Source organism: Xenia sp. Carnegie-2017, unplaced genomic scaffold (genome assembly GCF_021976095.1).
Source record: "Xenia sp. Carnegie-2017 unplaced genomic scaffold, XeniaSp_v1 HiC_scaffold_1, whole genome shotgun sequence".
In the NCBI taxonomy this organism is placed as follows: Eukaryota; Metazoa; Cnidaria; class Anthozoa; order Malacalcyonacea; family Xeniidae; genus Xenia; species Xenia sp. Carnegie-2017.
This window is the reverse complement of record NW_025813402.1, coordinates 9,218,152-9,238,719: the sequence shown is the minus strand read 5'-3', so window position 1 is coordinate 9,238,719 and position 20,568 is coordinate 9,218,152. Positions and strand designations below refer to the sequence as shown.

General features: G+C 36.5%; 2 protein-coding genes across 3 annotated transcripts; both read right to left on the bottom strand.

The window, feature by feature from the left end:
* Positions 1 to 412: 412 nt before the first annotated feature.
* On the bottom strand, positions 413 to 10,736 carry LOC124442234 (ubiquitin carboxyl-terminal hydrolase MINDY-3-like). 2 transcript variants are annotated; one of them, XM_046992744.1, is made up of 15 exons: positions 10,625 to 10,736; positions 10,353 to 10,432; positions 9,569 to 9,641; positions 9,119 to 9,283; positions 7,688 to 7,784; positions 7,106 to 7,220; positions 6,441 to 6,517; positions 5,976 to 6,055; positions 5,533 to 5,603; positions 4,693 to 4,773; positions 3,745 to 3,811; positions 3,490 to 3,562; positions 3,250 to 3,334; positions 1,870 to 1,971; positions 413 to 749 (listed from the first exon to the last, which is right to left on the bottom strand). In XM_046992744.1, exons 1-15 carry the CDS (start codon positions 10,722 to 10,724, stop codon positions 606 to 608), a joined length of 1,410 nt encoding a protein of 469 aa, XP_046848700.1. In that variant the 5' UTR covers positions 10,725 to 10,736; the 3' UTR covers positions 413 to 605. The 2 variants fall into 2 exon arrangements, with proteins under 2 accessions (XP_046848700.1, XP_046848708.1); XM_046992752.1 differs by having other exon boundaries at positions 605 to 749; positions 1,870 to 1,966.
* Positions 10,737 to 11,164: 428 nt separating this feature from the next.
* On the bottom strand, positions 11,165 to 20,530 carry LOC124435708 (26S proteasome non-ATPase regulatory subunit 3-like). Its single transcript, XM_046985681.1, has 16 exons — positions 20,318 to 20,530; positions 19,659 to 19,808; positions 19,408 to 19,448; positions 18,658 to 18,795; positions 17,854 to 17,990; positions 16,787 to 16,841; positions 16,644 to 16,700; positions 16,191 to 16,269; positions 15,982 to 16,085; positions 15,512 to 15,626; positions 14,472 to 14,565; positions 13,473 to 13,602; positions 12,284 to 12,346; positions 12,092 to 12,184; positions 11,887 to 11,937; positions 11,165 to 11,346 (listed from the first exon to the last, which is right to left on the bottom strand). The coding sequence occupies exons 1-16, from the start codon at positions 20,424 to 20,426 to the stop codon at positions 11,269 to 11,271; spliced, it is 1,494 nt and encodes a 497-aa protein (XP_046841637.1). The 5' UTR covers positions 20,427 to 20,530; the 3' UTR covers positions 11,165 to 11,268.
* Between the last annotated feature and the right edge of the window lie 38 nt (positions 20,531 to 20,568).

The following is a 20,568-nucleotide window of genomic DNA, read 5'->3' as shown; positions in this document are numbered from 1 at the left end:
TTTCCCTCCCCGCATGCAATAATCCGTTTCCTTCAATGCGTTGTTAATTTTGGAGTACAAGTTGTTGAAGTAAATGAGTTTACGAACTTTGTTGATTGATTGTTGTAACAAGCAAAGTTTGCAAAGCGACGTTAACCTCACGTATCAGATGGTTTCAACGACACCATCATCTTTCCCTACAAATTTTATCAAAAATGTCCGTGTTCGTTGCTAACAAATATCTGGAGGACCAGACAGATAGCTACTGCAAACGACCAGCCAAATGATAATCTAGTTCCCAGGGATACCCTCACTCAACCAAAACATAATAATCTTGTACTCCCCTTCTCCGAAAATGAAAGTTCTGAGTTTCTCATTCTACCACGGAGTTATAGGAGGACATGCCTTCAAACAATTAGCATGGAGAAGAAAGTGAAAAAAGTTTGGCTGAATATGGTTCTTCCAGCGCGGTGATCTTTCATAAAATTTTATCAAATGTTGCAGTTTCACGTCGTCATACGACATAAAACATGCCACAACGTTACAAGTTACTTTCATTAAAATGAATACATTGATACGCATGCTTTCTGTACGTGCAGCATCCCAAAACATTTAGCACGAAGACTTTAGTTAAGAGATGGTTTGGCTTCATTTTTCCAATCAATAATCACATTAGGCCATTTAGTTCTTAGACAGTTTAAAAAAGGCCCATCAGAAACACAGACGACATCACCAGACAATAACGTACACGTTCCTTCAGAATACACAACCTATACGGAAAAAGTAAAATATATGCTCATACTGCTGGATAAATGATTGCGGTGGAATATGTCAGTGGCAAAAAAGCTCTCGTGAAAAAACGACAGCGAAAATAAATATAAGCAAAAATATAAGACAGATAGAAACTCATGCAATAGTAAACAAATCACAGTTCACGTATAAAGGCCCGTTCGCACGATCCGATTTTTTCGGATCCTAAAAAACCGATCGTGTGAGCACATTAAAAAGTGAGCCTCCGATAGTCGGATCCGTCAATCTAAAAAATCGGATGGAAACAGAACTTGCTCTATTTTCGTCCGACAAGATCAGAGGAGGCCGACTGGTCAAATTACATAGATTTGAAAAAGACTGGGAAACAAGAACAAAAATACGATAAACATATCGATAAATGTACTGGATAACACAAATGGCTGTTCACAAAACTATAAATATCCAAACGAATAAATGCATCGACAAAATTATCGGATCGTCTGAAGAAGCAACCAAAAGTCGGAACCGAAATAATCGGATCCGACAAATCGGATCGTGTGAACAGGCCTTTTAAAACACTTCACACAGCGGACAAGTCACGTTTCACAGTTCGCACGGTAAAAAGTCACAGTTTAAGCTGTAAACAAGTCACTGTTAATCAAGTAAGCACATCACACTTCATGTAGAGAACAAATCACAGATCAAGATCAAGCAGTAACAGTAGCAGTTAACTCAGTGAACACGTCACAGTTTACGTAGTAAGCAAGTCAGAGTTCGCGTAGTAAGCACGTCACAGTTCAAGCAGTAAACAAGTCACAGCTCAAGCAGTAAGCAAGTTACAGTTTACGCAGAAAAAATTTAAAAGTCACCGTTAACTTAGTTAACACGTCAAAAATTCACGCAGTTAACAAGTTACAGTTGACAGTTCACGTAGTAAAAAAGTGGGAGTTCACTACGTGACCTAAACAAGTCACAGTTTACCCAGAAATCAAATTACAGTTCACGCAGTAAACACGTCACAGTCACGAAGTAAACACGTCACAGTTCACGCAGTAAACACGTCACAGTTCACGCAGTAAGCAAGTCACAATTCATGCAGTAAGCAAGCAACAGTTCACAAGATTATATTGATATCGATACCTTTTTTCTTCCATCTTCCTTTCCACAACTTTTTGATAAACCGTTATAATGATAAACATGAAAACTTTTTGCAAAGTCCGACTCTTCTAGCATCAAGCTAAACTAAAATACACGAAAAGAGTTCATATATTACACGCACACAATTCTGCTTCCGGCTTTAACTAAATGTAAAAAAGTTCATAGTCAACTGGCAATTTACAAGTCGACCTTTCAGAGTAATGAAACGTAGTAAAGCCATTTTGAAATGAATTGTGACATAAGACGGCAGGTTGTCAACAATGTCGACGACAATGAGCTAAAGGCATTATATAAGAAGAACACAAAAAACGTTAAAAATAGTGTTAAAGACATTGCCAAGCGAAAATAAAATAAAATTATAGCACCTAAGTAACAACGATGAAGTAAATGGATATTGGATTACGAAAAAAGGCCATAAAAGTCAAATGGTGTACCACAACTAAAGTGATATAGGCAAACTCCACGTAAAGTCCCGATTTTAATCTCATATTATTCGTAATGATGAAACCTCAATCGAAAGTTTTCGACTATTTCCTATTTTTTACAGATACAACAAGATCTATATTTACGCTATCTCCTTACGAAGGGCCTGGTGACGACAACCGCTATTAGATGGGCACCTCAATTAAGCACGCACTAGCCCGTTTCCCCCGAAGGTGTCCACTACTATACAGGTTTGACTGTAACGAAATTTTGAATGAAATTTTGGTGACAGGAAATAGAACGGTAAAGGAGAACGCTGGAGATGCATTGAAAATCAGTAGAATTCACGAGTTGCACGCTGATGCGCAAGAAAGTTAAAAAACCAATTACATCGAGAACTGGAGAAAGCACGTTAAAAAGGCACAATTGCTCCAGGAAGCAAAATATGGTATGGACAACAACCGGGAAGGTGGCTGAAAACAAAATGATCTTGTGGGAGAGGGAAATCGAGTGTCACCTGTGATGTTTGAAGTCGAGAGACTAGAGAGGCAGTTTCTCGGATATACATAGCTTTGTACATGACGAAGCTTGCATTAGAACACATTATGTAGCAAAGCATTTGTTTGTGAAGGTCAGGAGTACTTTTTCCTTCGAACGGTGCCAACATAATCACTCTATCTTTTCCTGGACTACAGTTCAATCGTATTTTTGTAGTTTTCTCTTGAATGATTTAAAAAAACACTAACCCAAACAACATGTGCATGCGGAGAAGCCAAACCGCATTTCCACTTCAACAATAAATTTTTTTTAGAAAAATTATTTTCATTGCTTCTAGAAATAATTTCCACTATTTGTTTTACCAGGGAATGAACAAAAAATATTCCCTACTGATTACTACTATTCTACTCAGCATAAAATATGAAAATATCACACACATACCTCTTCAGGATAAAACATTTGAAACGCATGAAGTAAAATAATTCCTGATGAGTCTGGATCTAAATAATTTTGCATAAAGCCAACACTGAAAAAAAAAGTTAAAGAGAGAATGAAAGAGGTTCAGTCTTGATGTGTCGTATAATTATTTCCACTGACGAAAGAAAAATCAGTCGTTGACTTTGTATAAATATGCTAAAAAATTCGCTTGGATGCAGTCTCTACATAATAAAGGATACTCACTAATCTGGTTCGGTTTCGAGTTCCAAAGCTTCAAGTACATCTTTCAGTTTTTCTCTTTCAATAAATCCATTTTCTGCAAAGTTATCAAACATACAATTTAAGTTTACTTTTTGGTATTTTCTATTCTAAGTAGGGAAAAGCTGAAACGTAGCCGTGTAGCTTTATATGATGGAACAAGAATTTGCCAATACTACAGCTGACTTGTTTCCAAATTCTGGCGCATAATCTTTGCGACAGGCAGTTGCAATTAGCTACCTTGAGTGTCGTATGTTTTGAAAACACTTCTAGCAATGTCTACTGGTCTGTTTCGGTCAATATTTTCCTGCAAGAAACAAAAAAAAATAAATATCACTTTGTCCAAAAATAGGCACCTCATAGATTTAACTTCATAATCAAAATAAAAAGCAAAACGTGTAGATATACAAAAAAAAACAGTAGGCGATGGTATTTCATCTACTTCAAAATGACTAAAATGAAATGAAACTAGGCAAATCAGACATGAAAAATCGAAGTATGACTCGCAGTCGAATGTTTTTATTCATAAGTGCTGAATGTTTACAACCCAACTACTCGCTCTACACAGTGTCTATTGACAACCAATTCCTTGTCAATCTCGACGAGAAAACATACACTGTGTTTAGTTCAATGGTCCGCTTTTCTGATGCTAGTGTATTCACTTCGTCTTATGTCTATTTTAATAATATGCGTGTTTGTTGATGGGAAAATATGTCCATCCCTGTATACTCGACACACGTGCTAAAATGACAGCAGGGTAGCGTCATCTACATAGAGAGGCGTTTCTGTTAATCTGCGCACGCAACAATAATAATTCTTCAGTCTTGCTTTTTCACTATACTATCAGATGTGCAGCCTCATAGTAAAGATAGAATGGTGAAGTTATTACATTGAAAAACAGCTAAACAATCTCTAACTTTTTGCTGGTGGAATAAAACATTAAATACTTAGGACAATGCACGATTAACTACACTAGGTATAAGTAAAATTGCCAAAACCCCAAATTTGCTTTTCGTTTTATTAAGTGTAGGCCTGGAACTTTCACAAAAGATATTGCACAAAGTAAATACGCCAGCTCATCAGCAACTGATATCATAAACATTACTCCACACTTTCAAATTCACTGGCTAATGGAAAAATATTTAAAGTAACTCTGTGAACCACGATTTTTTCAATGACTATCTTTACCTTGGTTAAAAGAACAGTCAAATGAGTTTCGCTGGCCAGCAGCCAGATTGGATGTTTCGGACATTTTAAAAAGCTGCCGACCTAGACGTGAATAATGAGAACAATCTCACCAATTATACGCAAGCACAATGTCCATTGCTCATGCGGCTAAGTTCGAAAATAACGAATTATTTTTAGTACTGAGAAAAGGGAGAAGGATTCAAAAGAATTAGCAATAAAATACAGCAAAACTACCCCAGAAGTACTCGTTTTGATCAGACTGATATACTATATACTGTAGATGAAGGAAATTCGGACTGTTGACAGTCGAAATATTCTCCTTTCATATGCACGCTTTATTTCACCCATGGTTATAAAATACAAAATGTAGATCATCCAGGTTGGTATATTTGACTCTAAAGATGACTACCGCTAAGGTTGTCGAAACGTCAGTCAACAACAACAAAAACAGTCCTTCTCAGGACTATACCAACCTGGACGATCTACATTTACAAACATGTAACGATACTCCCGGGTTCAAACCATTTTCTTTAAAATACAAAATGTGAATGAACGACGATACATGGCCTCATCGCGAGAAAAAACGTCACAAAAGTAACAAAAGTCAAACATTAATGCTTACGATAGAACTTTTAGGCTTAAAAGAAACCTACGCATGCAACACATGAAGACATACTTTTACGCTGAGCGCGGGCGTTTTCAAACTCCTCAAATCTGATTGGTTACATAATGGGACTCAAAGAAACCCATGGATTTTACGTAGGAGATTAAATCTCGGACGATCATGCGCGAAAGCAGTATTTGCGCTTTCAGACTATATATTTTTCTATTCACGTGTACCTCACAATATCGCATGGATTCCAATAACGAGAGAAAACCAATGTTGGATTGTTTCGGTATTCCCTTTAATTCTACATGAAGGATGAGAAAAGTTTCACCAAACATCAAAATTTCGTTACTTTAACTGTTTAACAAACATATATAATGAGCGTATTGCAGTTTGTCTCGCTTCACCTAACGGACAAGGCATTTCGCGTTGCATTGTGGTAAAAACAATATATTTTCAAGTATGGTGATTGGGGTGGGGGTGCATAATTTGCACAAGGAAATTTGTTTCGTTATTTTCTACAAGAGCAGTATGCTGTAAGACCTAGGGTTGAATTCCATCGGTGCAATGAAATGCTGAAGCTCGACCTAAATATATCTCAAAAGCTAATCAAAAGTAATGCCCTAGGTTATACGTCGTCACAACGCTGGCACACCAAATGAAACAAAAGACGTACTTAATCCGCCCACATCTCGTTCCAGGTCCCAAACATGAGATACCGCGTGGCCAGTTAACATTAGATTCACCATGCTTTGGCTGTAAAGTATTTGGATGATATGTTAAAAAAATGTTTTCGGTATCAATGAGCTCTTTCGCCCAGTTTCCATATGACCATAATAATGAAATCACGTTGCAGGAAATGATACTTCACTGCGCATCTGTAACAACAGTGCACAAATCTGTAACAACAGTGCACAAATCTGTAACAACATAGTACAAATCTGTTACTGCAGTGCACAAAGCTGTACCAACATAACACAAGTCTGTTACAGCAGTGTACAAAGCTGTAACAACACAGCACAAATCTGCTACAGCAGTGCACAAAGCTGTAACAACACAACCTTATCTCAAACACAAGAAAAAAGAGATTAAAAAACATGACGCTGCATCAAAGGAAATAATATTCGTACATGTTACGTACCTACCGTGGCCATGAATTGGGTCGATAAGTGGACTTGCAACGGTTTCGTCCATTTCTGACTTAATTTCTTTTATACCCTGTATGGATGGATGGATCATGTTAACATTAAGTGAATGTGGTTAAACGGACAAATGGTCAAACAGGTTCACCAATCAATACACAGTCACAGGCCAAATAACTTAATTGACAATTTTCTAGTTTTAGGTCATGATAAAAAACACATGGGGAGACCGACAGAGACTAAGACTACCGAAAGTTGAAAGCAAAAATGGAAGAAAAACATGTATCGTGTCCAAGGAAATCTGCTTTTTAACGCTATTCCGGAAGAAATTATCGTAAAAAAAAATAAAACTGTTTTCAAACATAAAGTTACTGATTTTTTTCAAATAAAATAACAGTAATTTCTTATCATTTTTTAGAGGACCCCTCTGTAAACCACTTTTTAGTGATGTTGGTATCCTCAATAAAGATTAGCTATTATTATTATTATCAATATGCTTGACATTTTTTTCGTAAGCGCGTGGTCTATGGATGTCTATGTATGTGTGTGTAATTTATGGATGTTCGTAAGTGTGATATTTATGGATTCTTATTAGTGTGTGGTTCCTGGTTGTTTATGGGTGTGTAATGTATGGATGTCCATTCGTATAAGCGGGTGAGATTACCTTGCTTAATAATATGGAATATAAGAACAACAGAACCCCAAATGTTCCTTCGAACTGATGAATATTTCTCGTGATAAAGTTCTCCAAATGCTCCGATTTACAACAGGAAAATTGCCTGGTGAAAAAATCAATACATAAAATTAACTTTTGTCGGTACAACTCGCAAATATAAGACTCGACAGTCGAACAAGCCAATCTTAGTTTTGGCCTCGTAAGGCTAAAACTGGGGTCAGAAAAATGTACATCACATGGCAAAACCTGCATTTTTCATCGAGTTACTAATCATGCTAATAAGAGGTCAACTCTAGCACAAACATATCGAAGGAAAAGAGCTTATAACGTTTTGAGATATAGTTTAGAAAAAGTTTTTTTCGATATCAGTAACACGCCACTCTCCTCACTAAACATCAACGAATATTTCAGGGGCAGATCCAGCAACGTAGCAAAATAAAATTATAACACCTCCTTGATTGGCTAATTTTCATTCTTTAGAAATGCATAACCAATGGAACTGTTGAAGTTGCTTCTTAAATTTTAAATTTCAAATTAGCAGCTATTAGTACGCACGAGGGTACAACATACCTCAAGGTAGAATGGAAATCATCTTTAGTCTGAGCTGTCGTTTGGGAACATATGTTTTTATGATAGTCTTCGCGTGTGGATTGACTTGTCTTTTCACCTGTGAATTTTTTTTGGAAGCATTTCATATCCACGTAATATTTTTTGTTAAGTTCAGTTTTCATGTAAGCTTGTACACGAATGGAGACTGTGAAATGTTGAAGAGAGCAACGAATTGAAGGATTGGATAAATGGAATAAATTCTGAATCGAAGCAAGTCGTCCTCACGCATAAAACACACACGACGCATTTGAAGGAAATGTTTCCCGATCATATTTATTTACAAATCAAAAAGTCATCCTTCGCAAAAATTATCAAGCAAGAGAACTTTCAATGAACATTATGCATGCGCCATTTTTTCAAATCATCATCGTAGGTAGCTAGTTTACGTAGCTTCACGGGAAAATCCGTTGCAGCAAGTATCATAGCATTTGTTCAGTACAAATCAATAGTTTTATCTGAAGGGTATCGTGGCAGCAAGCTATTTACACAGAACTAGGCTCATTACCAACATATAGTAGTTTATGATAGCACAATATGAACATTGGAAAGTATTGTACTTTTCCGATTGTGTCAAAAAAATTTTAGAAGGCAGAAGGCTACCATTTAAACAGGGGAATCAATAGAATGACACATTAATTCAAGAATGACAAAGTTTCGATATCCTCAGATAAATACGTATGTCCACCAGAAGTGTCAGATGTTAAGATTTCAGATATCAGCGCTACCCGCGTAAGCACACAAAGCTAACTCCGCGCAAACTAATAAAAAGTAAACCAATTCTGTGTAGCTAAAACTTGTGGGACACTTTCCGCATGACAGAGACAAATAAGGCCATAGTTCCACTTAACGCTAAGTATACAAATTCAACTTCTCCCATAACATTTCAAATATTTACACAGACCGGAAGTTTCAAGCATTTGTGTAGGTTTGAATTTAAAGAATAAAGAACTAGCGCAGTTAGTTCGCACTAAGACTCTAGACAGCGCTCTTACCAGCTGCCTGCAAAAAAAGAAATCATACAGTGATAGTGTCCACCTTTTTAGCACGATTGGAAAAGTTACGTACAATAGCTATATATGTGGATATCGCTATGTGGGCTTCATTGGCAGAAAATTCCAATGTATACCATACCAGTTATTTACCACGATGCTTTGAGAACAGCGCGTACGTAGTGTTCATCTATCTCCAAAAAAAATGTTTTCCTAAACTCTTTCAATTGCATATGAAAATGATGAAATGCTAAGAAAATTTCATCCGGGTTCCGTTACCTTCATCACGAAAGCTAAACGTGGCTACCTTACAATAATTATGATTTCAAATAAAAATTGTAGAATTACATGTCTTTTGCTATACAGGTAAGCTCTAGGTGAAACTGTATAAATTTATACAAACCTTGAATGGATGACTCGCCAACGGTTTGCACGATTTCCATTGGTTGGTTTTCGTTTCCCTCATTTATCTGATGGTTTTTGGTCAAAACGACTTGGTAATCTTTTTCAGCCACTAGTTTCCAGATATCAATAAGTGTTTGACATAACACAGCCTTTCTCTCTTTGCCTAATTGACAAATACAAAAAATCTTTATTGCATAATTGAATAAAGCAAGTTTTCATGCCAAGCATAACACCTGTTCAAAGTAGAAAGAGTCTAATAACAAGAGATTCAACATTGAAAGAAAGGAAACATGTTAAAGTATTTTGTCTTCTCAGAGCACTTTCTCTCTCTTACGATTGTTAACACATGAAACACAATCAGGGGCAAAATTTGTGTTCTGAGATCTGGGACCAGCTCTATCAATGATTTTGACAACAAGACCCTATGTCGATTTCATTTAAATCTTACCATTGATTTTTCGCCAATCATCATTTTCCGAACATCCTTTCCTCTCAAATATCAATCGCCTCACCAAATATGCCTGGACATATTTATTTGAAAAAAAAATTGTGTAAGAATCAAGAAAACGTATTAGCACAACTGTCAATTCTTCAACAGCAATCTCACAGCATTATTTGCAAAAAGAAGAGACAAAACTACGTACGTATGAAATTGCCAGTTTCAAAAGTTTTGATAACTCAAATAACAAATGACAAACTAAAATAATACCCATGCCTAAAATATATAACATGCCTTAAAGCAAATGTTTGATCATTTGTCATGTAAAAACATGTAGAGCGTACGACAAGTGAAATCTTTTCATGGGTATTTCAATATATTTGCCCAGCACCATCATATGCAATATAACGAAAGTGAAACCTGCAAGCATTCATGTAAGGACAGCATTGCATTATGTTATTTCAATGCATATGTTGTGAATAACCACCGTTAAAAAACAGATGTCTGATAAATGCATGATAGAGTCTCGAAAAATTATTATTGTCAATCATAAAATTTCAAAAAATGACATTCAAATTATTGCCTTCCTTAATTAAGCCATGGAAAGTGAAAACAAAAACAGACAGGAAGAAGCCAATTTAAATAAACTACATCCCCTCTCTCATAATATAATAGAAATTTATCCCTTCATTCCAGATGAAAAGTATTCTGCTCACTTTCAAAACCACCAAATCACCCATGACAAAAACCACATTAAAAGTTAACAATCTTGGATTTTTTCTGAGCAACGCACCTGCACTGATGCAATCACCGAGCAAGGACCACCACAATTTTGAACTAAGGCTGTTGGCTCATCATCACTGAAGTAAAATCCTAAAGTACATTTAACGGTGCATTAGTGATTTTTGAAAAAACTTACGTGCATCACGATTCACTAAGAAAAAATTCGATTTCAATAACAAGAGCAAAACGTCAACGTCCACTTTCAGTATTCAATTGACAATGCCGTGATCGTAGACATATAAATATATTGCAGTTGGACTAAATTTTAGGATATATCCTCACCTTGCGACCACCTCTCAAATACATCGTGTTTCGTTTCTACTGACCACGTCAAAAGAAAAACATCCGACAACTGAGGAGTATTACTCCTTGAAACCGCCATGTTTTGAGAAGTTCAACGTCAAGATTGATTCAATCCATACTTCCCATCCGTCAGACAGAGGCACTTTACTGACCATTGAATTCATCTGTGAATTAACAATAGTTCCAACAAACCAAAACGAACAGAACCAAACCTACCAAAATGCTACGAAATCATTTTTCTTAACCCATCGTATCATACAGAAAAGTGGCAGAGCTCTGTGTCGTTCCACGACAGTAGACTCCAGCCAAACATATTAATGTTTCTGGCGACACGACATGTTTGCTCGGGAATAAACACGTTCGGTTATATCTGCTTTCAACAACAATATCTACATTCCAGTTAACATCCTTATCTAGTTTATCATGTCTTCAAAAAAAGAAAGGTGACAAAGTCAAATGTCACCCTCCACTTTTCAATGCTCCATAATTGTTTAACAGAAGAACAACGCTCGATACAAATGAAAAAAGTAACAAAGTGGATTTCGTTTAGATAAAATTGTAAATGAGAAGAATAAAAAGTTAAACAATGGTAAGAGAGAGATCCTATATTATATGGTCCACGTTCACGGAAAGGAATCTTCGTCATCATCGGCCATTTCTTTTGCCAATTCAAGATCCTGTTTCTCTCGTTCCCTCTGCTCCTGAAATGATTTGATTTCAATATTCCACAAAAATATTCTCGTAAAAAATCTATCTTAAGGCGCAGGAAGAGCAATTTTTGAGGAACAGCAAAAAAGTCACAATTAGACGAGACTTTCAATTGTTATGAAATAGTAGGCCACAAGAGCTGTTTCATTTAATCTGCATTTTGTCATTTCAACTGTAGCTATATACAACACCACGGACGATTGAAAAAACTTATCAATTTAAAATGCACACGATTCACAAGCGACAGCTTGAGAGAGAAAAGGAAAACGCTATCAACGTTTCGGCCCTTGTTCGGGCTACTCAAAAACGACAAAGTAGGTTTCGAAGCAGTAACAATCTATCGATCTGCACATCCATACAACGACTTGACGCCGCCGAAGTTTCCCATGTCCGACTCCTACTAATTTACGTGAAACTCATTATTCAATGTTTTGAACGAATTGCTCGACACACCATGTGAAAACAATGCTTTGGAGAGCGGCAACTTGACTACAACGACACATAATCAATTGCACAAAAAGTTAGCAGTTTACCTCCAAGGATTCTAAATCTTTATTATAGGACTTCGGTGGAAAACGCATCGCCTAAGTTCAAAAGAAGAGTGCGTTGAGGATAAAACCCAGGAAACTATGCAAAGTAGTCACTGATGCAAATTCGAAATTTTTTTGTTCCGAATGCTACGTGATGTTTTAAGACAGTTATACAGAGATGGCAAAATGAAAGCACATAATACGTCACCTTAACCGATTGGTTGTATATGTCCAAGCAAAACGCGATTCTTTGATGAAATGCAGCTTGCGGTTCGTTGGTGGAGTATAAGTCGATAATTTCCTGGGATAAATATTAGAGTGCAATATGAAAAAAAACAGGATACGTAGGGTATTACGCAAAGTTGAAAAAATAGTCACAACGACCAGACAATTGCCATACCTTTGATTGCACAAAGCCTTGTTCGTGATCAATGGTAGCTTCAATCACACCATCTCTTATAGCCTGTACACGAAAAAAGCATAACAAAATTGTTACGTGAAAAAATGCAACACCAAGGACCAACACGAGGACAGATTTCCGCAACGTCCTTTTATTTACGCTCACTGTTCAGCCACGTAGCCAGGAAGATGATTGGAGGAGGGCATATTCATATAAGCATGACATGTCATGATAGTTTCTTTTGAAATTCATCGTTTTTTACTGATTATAAAATGAATATACGTATGAATATGCCCCCCCACCGCCAATTATAGTTCTGGCCACGTGCCTATCACTGTTTTGGAAAAGTCATCACTAAAACAGAGACTTTCTCAGGGCGACAAATCTAAAAATTCAAGGACATTTTATTGTTTTAAAGCAAATGGTTTGAAACAAGGAGTATCGCTACATGTTTGTGGTTGTTTATCGGGCAGGTTAGTGCAGTCCAGAGAAAGATGGTTTGCGGGTTGATGCAGACTGACGTTTCGACATCGTAAGCGTTGGTCCTCCTAAGAGTCATCCTCATAAAAATGATGAAACGTCAGTCGACACTAACAACAACAGCCCTTTTTCAGGACTGTACTCATCTACTACAATAATTTCTTTGCTTGCATACTGGTCTGGCAGCTTAGTTGGCTTACGTTTGTATCAGTAAATTTTTAAGTTAACAGTACCGTTTCGAGTACAATTTTAAAAACACGTTAAATCACAAGTGGAGTCGAAAGAATAAGTGCTATTTTTTGCAACTTTGCTTAAATAAACGAGTTCATGTTTTTTTCCAAATGCAGCTACATGTATGTTTTCCATATTATTAGTTAGAATGAAGCAAAAAATTTATCGCGGAAATTTACACAGTCATACCTATTTTTGCACTATTACTAAGATAGCACTGCTATTAGATGCATTACATGCACTACATGCACCGAAACCAAACAATCACAATTGAGTCGAGTATATGTTATCTTTTTGTAGTCGGGAGTATGATTTGGAAAGGTCGACAGGAAAGGTCGTTCATCTTGTACAGACATGTGACAAATCGCGCTAACACTTTTCGGCTCAAAATTTCTTTTCTGATTGTATTGTACTCCTTGTCAGTTCATCAACTCCTTTAAATACAAAATGCAAGAGGGATGGGGGTGTTACGCCATACCTTGGCTACAATGAATTCGGCATCTTCGGGGCTATCGAGCTGCAGTTTCGCGGCAATATCTTCTAGGGATATCTTGGAATACGAAAGACTGATCATGCGTATGCCAGTTTTGATCACATTGTGATGCAATCTGAAATTCATAGTTAATATTACAAACGAAGTTTATATTTCATGGCCAATTATTTTTTACCCACATCCAAAGATGTGTGCATGACAGCCGTGTCAAGGTGAGGCAAAGACGCCATCTTGTAAGGTGGCAAAAAGCGAGACTCAAAATCAAACCGATCCTATCGAATATTTTACAAGCGAAACCTACGTAGACTACGTGGATAAGCCTTGCAACTATACATAACGCCCTACGTAGACTACGTGGATAAGCCTTGCAACTATACATAACGTCCTACGTAGACTACGTGGATAACCCTTGCAACTAGACATAACGTCCTACGTAGACTACGTGGATAAGCATTGCAACTATACATCAACGTCCTACGTAGACTACGTGGATAAGCCTTGCAACTATACATCAACGACCTACGTAGACTACGTTGATAGCCCTTGCAACTATACATCAACGTCCTACGTAGATAACCCTTGCAACTATACATCAACGTCCCACGTAGATAACCCTTGCAACTATACATCAACGTCCTACGTAGAATACGGGGATAATCCTTGAAACTATACATAAACGTAAGTATGCAAAACACATATCGCAAGTTTTGCCGCATTTCAAGATGGCGGCTTGCCTAACTCGTAGATACAGTATTTAAGAGGAGTCAGATTTCTAGTACATTGGGCAGATCAAGAAAGCTCATTTATTCATGATATGACGGACTCTGGACTGGAGAAAATCCGTTTTTTCGAGTCCTTCAACGATCTTATCATGAATAAGACCACTCGAAGACCAAAATCCTAAACTTAGCTCAATCATTACTTCCTGTAATTAGTGCAGCCGTAAAATCTTCAACATGCAACAAGATGATGATTCAAACCTACCTAATTATCAAGGTATATGTTTTTTCGGCAATGAATTTTTCTTTGTAATTTACGATGACATCGTTAAATTGGCCCAGATCTCCAGCAAGCACAGCTAAATGAAATAACGAGAGCAACCTTCAAAATCACACCCAAATGGACGACGCTTGTAAAAACGCTGAATCTTTTCATATTTTTCAAAAAATTCATAACACAATACACGGCACAGCGCATCACAAATTCTTTATGAAAATTTTGTCAATATACCCGGACAGCGATAAAGTAATGGTTCGAACACTTGAGTCACTTAGGAAAATGTAAGAACGCAGCAACTCTAGGCTTGGCTGCTCGAAGAACAGGGAGCGGTTGCACGAAGACTGAATAGCGTTATCCATTGGATAGCGTTATCCATTGGATAGCAATTTTTAAAACTTTAAAAGAACCTTTTAAAAAGCAAAAATATAAGATTCGAACTCAGCAATCACTGAAATAAAATATTGCTTCGAAGATCACGAATTTTTTTGTCGTAAGACAAATACAAACACTTTTTTTACAAGTTTGAAAATTTTTGCTATCCAATGGATAACACTATCCAGGCTTCGTGCAACCGACCCCAGATATTTAAACCTATGTACCCGACAGTAATTCTTTCCATCTTTCCAAAATCGCTTGTAAGCTCACATAAGCTTATGCCTGAAAGTCTCGATCTTAAAATAGCACTATCCGAGTATCATGCAACAGGCCCCGAGAGCTGTTGATTTGACCTGTTGATACAAAAATTTTCGAAAAAAAGTTGTTTGAAGAGTGCGAATTTGTGGAGAGAGTTTCCGGTTTAATGCACGGAAGCTTTTTTTTATTTTTTAAATGGTACCAACGTGAAACCTCACCATACATTTTACCCTAATGTTTTTCTTGTGAAGAAAAACTCAATATACAAAAGTCGACAATAAATGGTTTGCCGTAAGAAATGAACAAGAGTTTTTCGCGGTTTTTCTGCACAGTCGTCCACAAAAACAAAAGCCAGCATTGAATATGAATACAAACAATGAAACACAGCTAACCTTTGGTCAGTCGGAAGTACGGAAATAATGTCTTTTTTAGGGCGTGATCTCTAAACGTAGCTCGGTCTGGAATCTCACCAAGAAGCAATTCAACAACAATCGCAAACTTCTGCGCCTGTTGGAGTAAAAATGGTTTGATCTCAATTAAACACATGCGAACATTGCGAAAGGTTTATCCTAGCAACAACAGTAGCATCTGTTTCATCCCAGTATGACTCATTTGCCTCACTTTTTACTGACAACTTGCACTGTTTTAGATTTCAAGACAACAGTTTTTAAATTTCAAACTCGGCAGACCAAATTGGCATGTTTTTAGCATCAGCTACAGACGTACATGCAACTTTGCATGGACAGGTAGCCAATTCACAACAGAGTACGTAGCAATTAGTGTATCGATTTCAAATTTAACCAGGAATATTTTAAAGACAGAATTAAAGATACACTAGCATATTTCTTGCTATGATTCTTACAATTTGCCGAAATCCGACAGCTGAGAACTGTGGCGCTTTTCTTATCGCTTGTATTAGATTCTTGTGTGCCTCAGAATAATCCAGCTGTTTTGCTTTTATGATTCCTTTAGTGAACAAAGAATTGAATAAAATGTATTAGCCATAGGAAGTGGGTTGCCTCGCGGGTGTCAATGTTTTTTCATCAATTAAAAATACACAATGATACATGCCTGTGTAATATAAATATCTTGCCCATTCACTGTTCGATGCAGTATCCGGGAAGGAAGACTTCGAGACAAGCTTATCAGCCTACATTGGAATGTACAGTACAGTTCGCATCAACTACATGCGTACTATCACCTATAGGTGAAAAAACCCAAAAAAACTATGCATCTAAAGTTAACTTAAGGACATATTTCATCGACTACAAGCTTCGTTTAACAAAACTTTAAGCGTGAGTTGAGCACAATTTCAGTTCTCTCAAATAGCTAGCTCCTTATTTTTGAAATTCATCCAAGCATTTTGGCGGCGGTCACAAAAAGCTTATTGTGTAAACTTTGTACACGTAGGTTTAAATAATAATTCCAAAACTTTATACAAAAAGCAAACTTTTTTCTTGTCAGAGCCTAAATAAGAAATGACGTCGCCAGAACAACGTAAACACGTAAACATGCAAATCTTACCTGATCATAAAGATTGTAGTGAAGATAATTTCGCAATAACAAATTGAGAATGGTAGCCTAAATAAACGAATAGAGAGTCGGTACGATGTGCGGAAAAAAATGGAAACAGATAGGCGGTCCAAAACCTCTGAGTTCTAGCTAACCTGTCCCTCGATGTTGTGCCTCAATGTCGCCGTTCGAAGTTTGTGGTGGAAGAAACTATAAAACAAACACAAACGTAAATTGCGGGCTCGAACATTACTTTTCGCGAGAAGTGATAAAAATGCTCAATTAACTGAGCAAAATCCTCGTACAAAACAGACTTCACGTAGAAGTTTGAAGTCTATTACGTAATTTATGGCTCATACTATCAGCGCACGCTATTCCAAATATAGTAACCATCAACAATATAAGACCCATTTTTTCTGAAGTTTGAGATTGCAACAGGATGAAAACGTTTAAGGTTAAAGACTGAAAGTCGATTGTCAAAGAACAGCAAGCGATTGTTGGATAGATATAAATATACTATGTTGCTTAAGTCATGCACTCAACACCGTTAATAGTTTGCTTATCGCAAAAAAATACATCCTTGGCTTACCGCCACAACCACCAATAGGATAATTCTCTTAAATGATGGAACGAAAACATTTCTGAACTACTCGTATGACGTGTCATAACTATGTACGTCTATTTCAGTTTAAATTAGGAGGATATTGGATGTATTAACACGAGTTTTTAATTACATTGCCATATTAAAGTTTACAGAGTGCAGTAGGCCCGTAGAAGAACGTCAATTAGGGGGGGGGGGATAACGAAAGAAATCAGTCGGGCACAAATGAATATATGAATACATAATCTCCCCCCACCCCACCCCCACCCCCCGATTAACGTTCTATATACGGTCCTAAAGTGTAGCACTTTAAATAAACGCAGAAAAGATCCATTTTAATGGATCACGTGTAGCGTAGCACATTTGCGTTGGTATGTCTAAAAAGGACGGTGAAAAACCATAACAACAGTAGCTATTGTCTACGCATGAAGCCACGAAAGTCAACAGAATTACAGGATAAATTTGACGTATCACACACGTGGCGGGAGAACCGCTCACCATCACCAACAACACCCGCAGGCGCAAACAAGGAATTGCGTCAAACAAACGTACGTCAAGCACGTCCGTAAAGGTGAATCAAGAACTGCTTAGAGTGAGTCGGCAATTGCGCAAATTACAAACCTGCGGACATCATCAAATCTGTCAAGCAATTCATACGCTCTCGAGTGATAGAAGTAACATTTCGCCAAGATGAGATCTAACGTTCTCCTGTTGTGTAACTCCGATTTTTTCAAAAGCAATGTGGAGCACTTTAGCGCCTGAGAATAGAAATTATTTGGGCATCGAATGTGAAGCTTGCGAAGTATTTAGGCAAACAAGAAAGGAAAAACAATTCTTTTTTAATCCGAACCATGCAGGTACAACATACGTAATTATAAAATAAAAGCAATAAAACGCGTGCGCTGATTGGTCGTGCGTTTGCATTAGCCTGTGCAAAACGATTTGAGCTCAACCAATCAAATCAATCAATCAAAGAGAATTTGCAAATCAATCATGAATACATGTTGAAGGAAATATTAAAACATTTGTTTTAAAGTTGTCTGTTTTCATCATTTCTTATTTCATAAAAGAAGAAAACATAAAAGATGTTTTTCGTGTTTGCACTGGCTTATGCAAGCTTTCAGAGATGTTTGTGAGAACTCTTAAGCAGGTGCTCAGCCTTCGGTCTTGGACTTGTACTGATCAGCTCTCTAGTTCTCCCGAAGGTCTCTTCAGTTTGCATAAGCCTGTGCAAACATAGTAAACACCTTTTATTTGTTAAGTAATGACTAGGAGGCAAGGGTGTTTTATGACTATTTCTTGTGAGAAAGATGTCTGGTTGTCCTGTATCGGTTGAAATAAGGAAGTTGGCAACCCTCCTGACAGCCCTTAATTATCCTGCAAATCCATCCCTGTTTTCCTTTGCACAGAAGTCACCTTGCTCACCTGTTCATAAGACTTTGTATCAATCAAATGAATCACAACTAAAAGATGAAAATAAAATTCCACTTCTGGTAGTACTGGCATCAATGCAGCTTTCCCAGTTCGAGGCCGATAAGGCACAGATAAATTAGTTTCCATTGGCTAAAAAGTAGAATTGAAACAAGTCAACTACACGGTAGAAAATGACATGCTTAAACATAATTATTGTGAACAAAATGGCATTACTGCGTGTTCAATATTTTCATGATAAATGACAACTGCAATTGGCTGGAGGCTCTATGCATAAACTGTTAAAGTTTATCAATTCACCAATAGTTTTTTCTGCTGTGTTGCAAGAAAAGTTTGTTTCTAAGTTCATATTTCAATCATCCAATAAAATTGGAATCTTACTGAGTTGACTAAGAGAATGATATTGCAGGAGCTTTTCGAAAAGCATTTGAATAATGAAATGAACATCCAGACAAAAAAGCAACATGAAATTGATGTGGCAGAATAGTAATATGAAGTCATAATAGGTAACGAAGTCAAACTTTACTCATATTTTCCCAAAAATTCACCAATGTATCTATAAGTTTAACAGCATGAGTACAAGACAGCATGAACAAGACAAGTAGTTTATGTAACACAGCAGGCCAAATACTGTAAGTTCAAAGCAATTACATTTGTCTTCTCATCAAACATACAACAGGCTATAGTATAGTGTCTGGTTGGCCTAAACTCCTTAAACCAATTGAAAATTTTGAATGTGCATACCTCATCTAAGAACTTGAGAAGCTCGTTCTTTGCATGGGATGCTGAAAACAAATTCAATTTACTCTATTTTATTTATATTGAACACTCTTCGTATTATTTTAATGTTTACTTACATCATCGAAACAAACAAAACAAAATCATAACAGAAAGATAATACAATTATACAATAAGATGTACAAAAACATTAGAAATTTGCATAAACATCATAAGTATTCAAAGATAAGGAATGAAATAGGAGCAAGGAAAACTACCTTGAATGAAGTATCCTGAAATAAGTTTTCGTAACAAAAAATGATTCAGTTTTTTCCTTGCAGAAGCAAGAGATCTCAAAACCCTCAAAATGAAATGTGGCTCTTTGTTATTGACACCTTTTTCTACATGTTTCACATGCTCTTTGAAGTCTAAAAAATGGAAGATCAAAAGAAAAATCTCGAGTAAATTCATGTCAAAAAAATCTTGTAGTTATACTGCATAATTGCTTAACAATATATATTTATATTATATATATATGAATTAATTCTTTCTGTGAATAAAAAAAGAGTGCTCAATACAAAAGTACAACAAATGTTTATTTATCTATTCAAAATAAAACAAATCTTCCTATTGTTACTACTTTAAGTTACCTGATGATTTCATTTGGCATATTAGTAACAATAAAAGAATTGTAGTATTATATATATATATATTTATTATAAATAAATATATTACTTAATACTTGATATAAAAATTAACTTTATTTACTTTAGATATTATTTACTTAATATTACTAAATTAAACCCCCAAAAAATTTGATAAGTTTAATACTAGACTAGCATCGACCACTTGAATAGTCGAGAAGATATAACTACAGAAGGTGAAAGCGCCACAACTATTTCTAGTAATACTATTAAAAGTATGAACAAAGACTTGCCTTCAAGAGCTAGTTTTTCAAGTTCTGCCTTAGAGAGCTCTTCTTTTGAACGTTCTTTTTTTTCATCCAAACCGTTTTGGGCGTCTTTCATTTCTTGATCCACCGACATGTCTTACCAAAGATTTGCTTACTTCTTCTCAAAAACTCTTCAAAATGTGTAAAATAATGAATTTTTGATTGTAAATTTAAAATATGCTGAAGCGTGCAGCGTGTAGCGCATCCAATATGACGAATAGCAGCTGACTGGTGAC

Coding starts and splice junctions, on each gene's coding strand:
- LOC124435708 (XM_046985681.1), bottom strand. CDS start 20,426: ATGTCGGTGGATCAAGAAATGAAAGACGCCCAAAACGGTTTGGATGAA. Junction 16,842..17,853: donor AGATTTGATGATGTCCGCAG/GTTTGTAATTTG, acceptor TTTGTTTTATAG/TTTCTTCCACCACAAACTTC. Junction 16,086..16,190: donor AAGATATTTATATTACACAG/GCATGTATCATT, acceptor TGTTCACTAAAG/GAATCATAAAAGCAAAACAG.
- LOC124442234 (XM_046992744.1), bottom strand. CDS start 10,724: ATGGCGGTTTCAAGGAGTAATACTCCTCAGTTGTCGGATGTTTTTCTT. Junction 6,056..6,440: donor CCAATTCATGGCCACGGTAG/GTACGTAACATG, acceptor AATACTTTACAG/CCAAAGCATGGTGAATCTAA. Junction 3,335..3,489: donor CTCGAAACCGAACCAGATTA/GTGAGTATCCTT, acceptor TTTTTTTTTCAG/TGTTGGCTTTATGCAAAATT.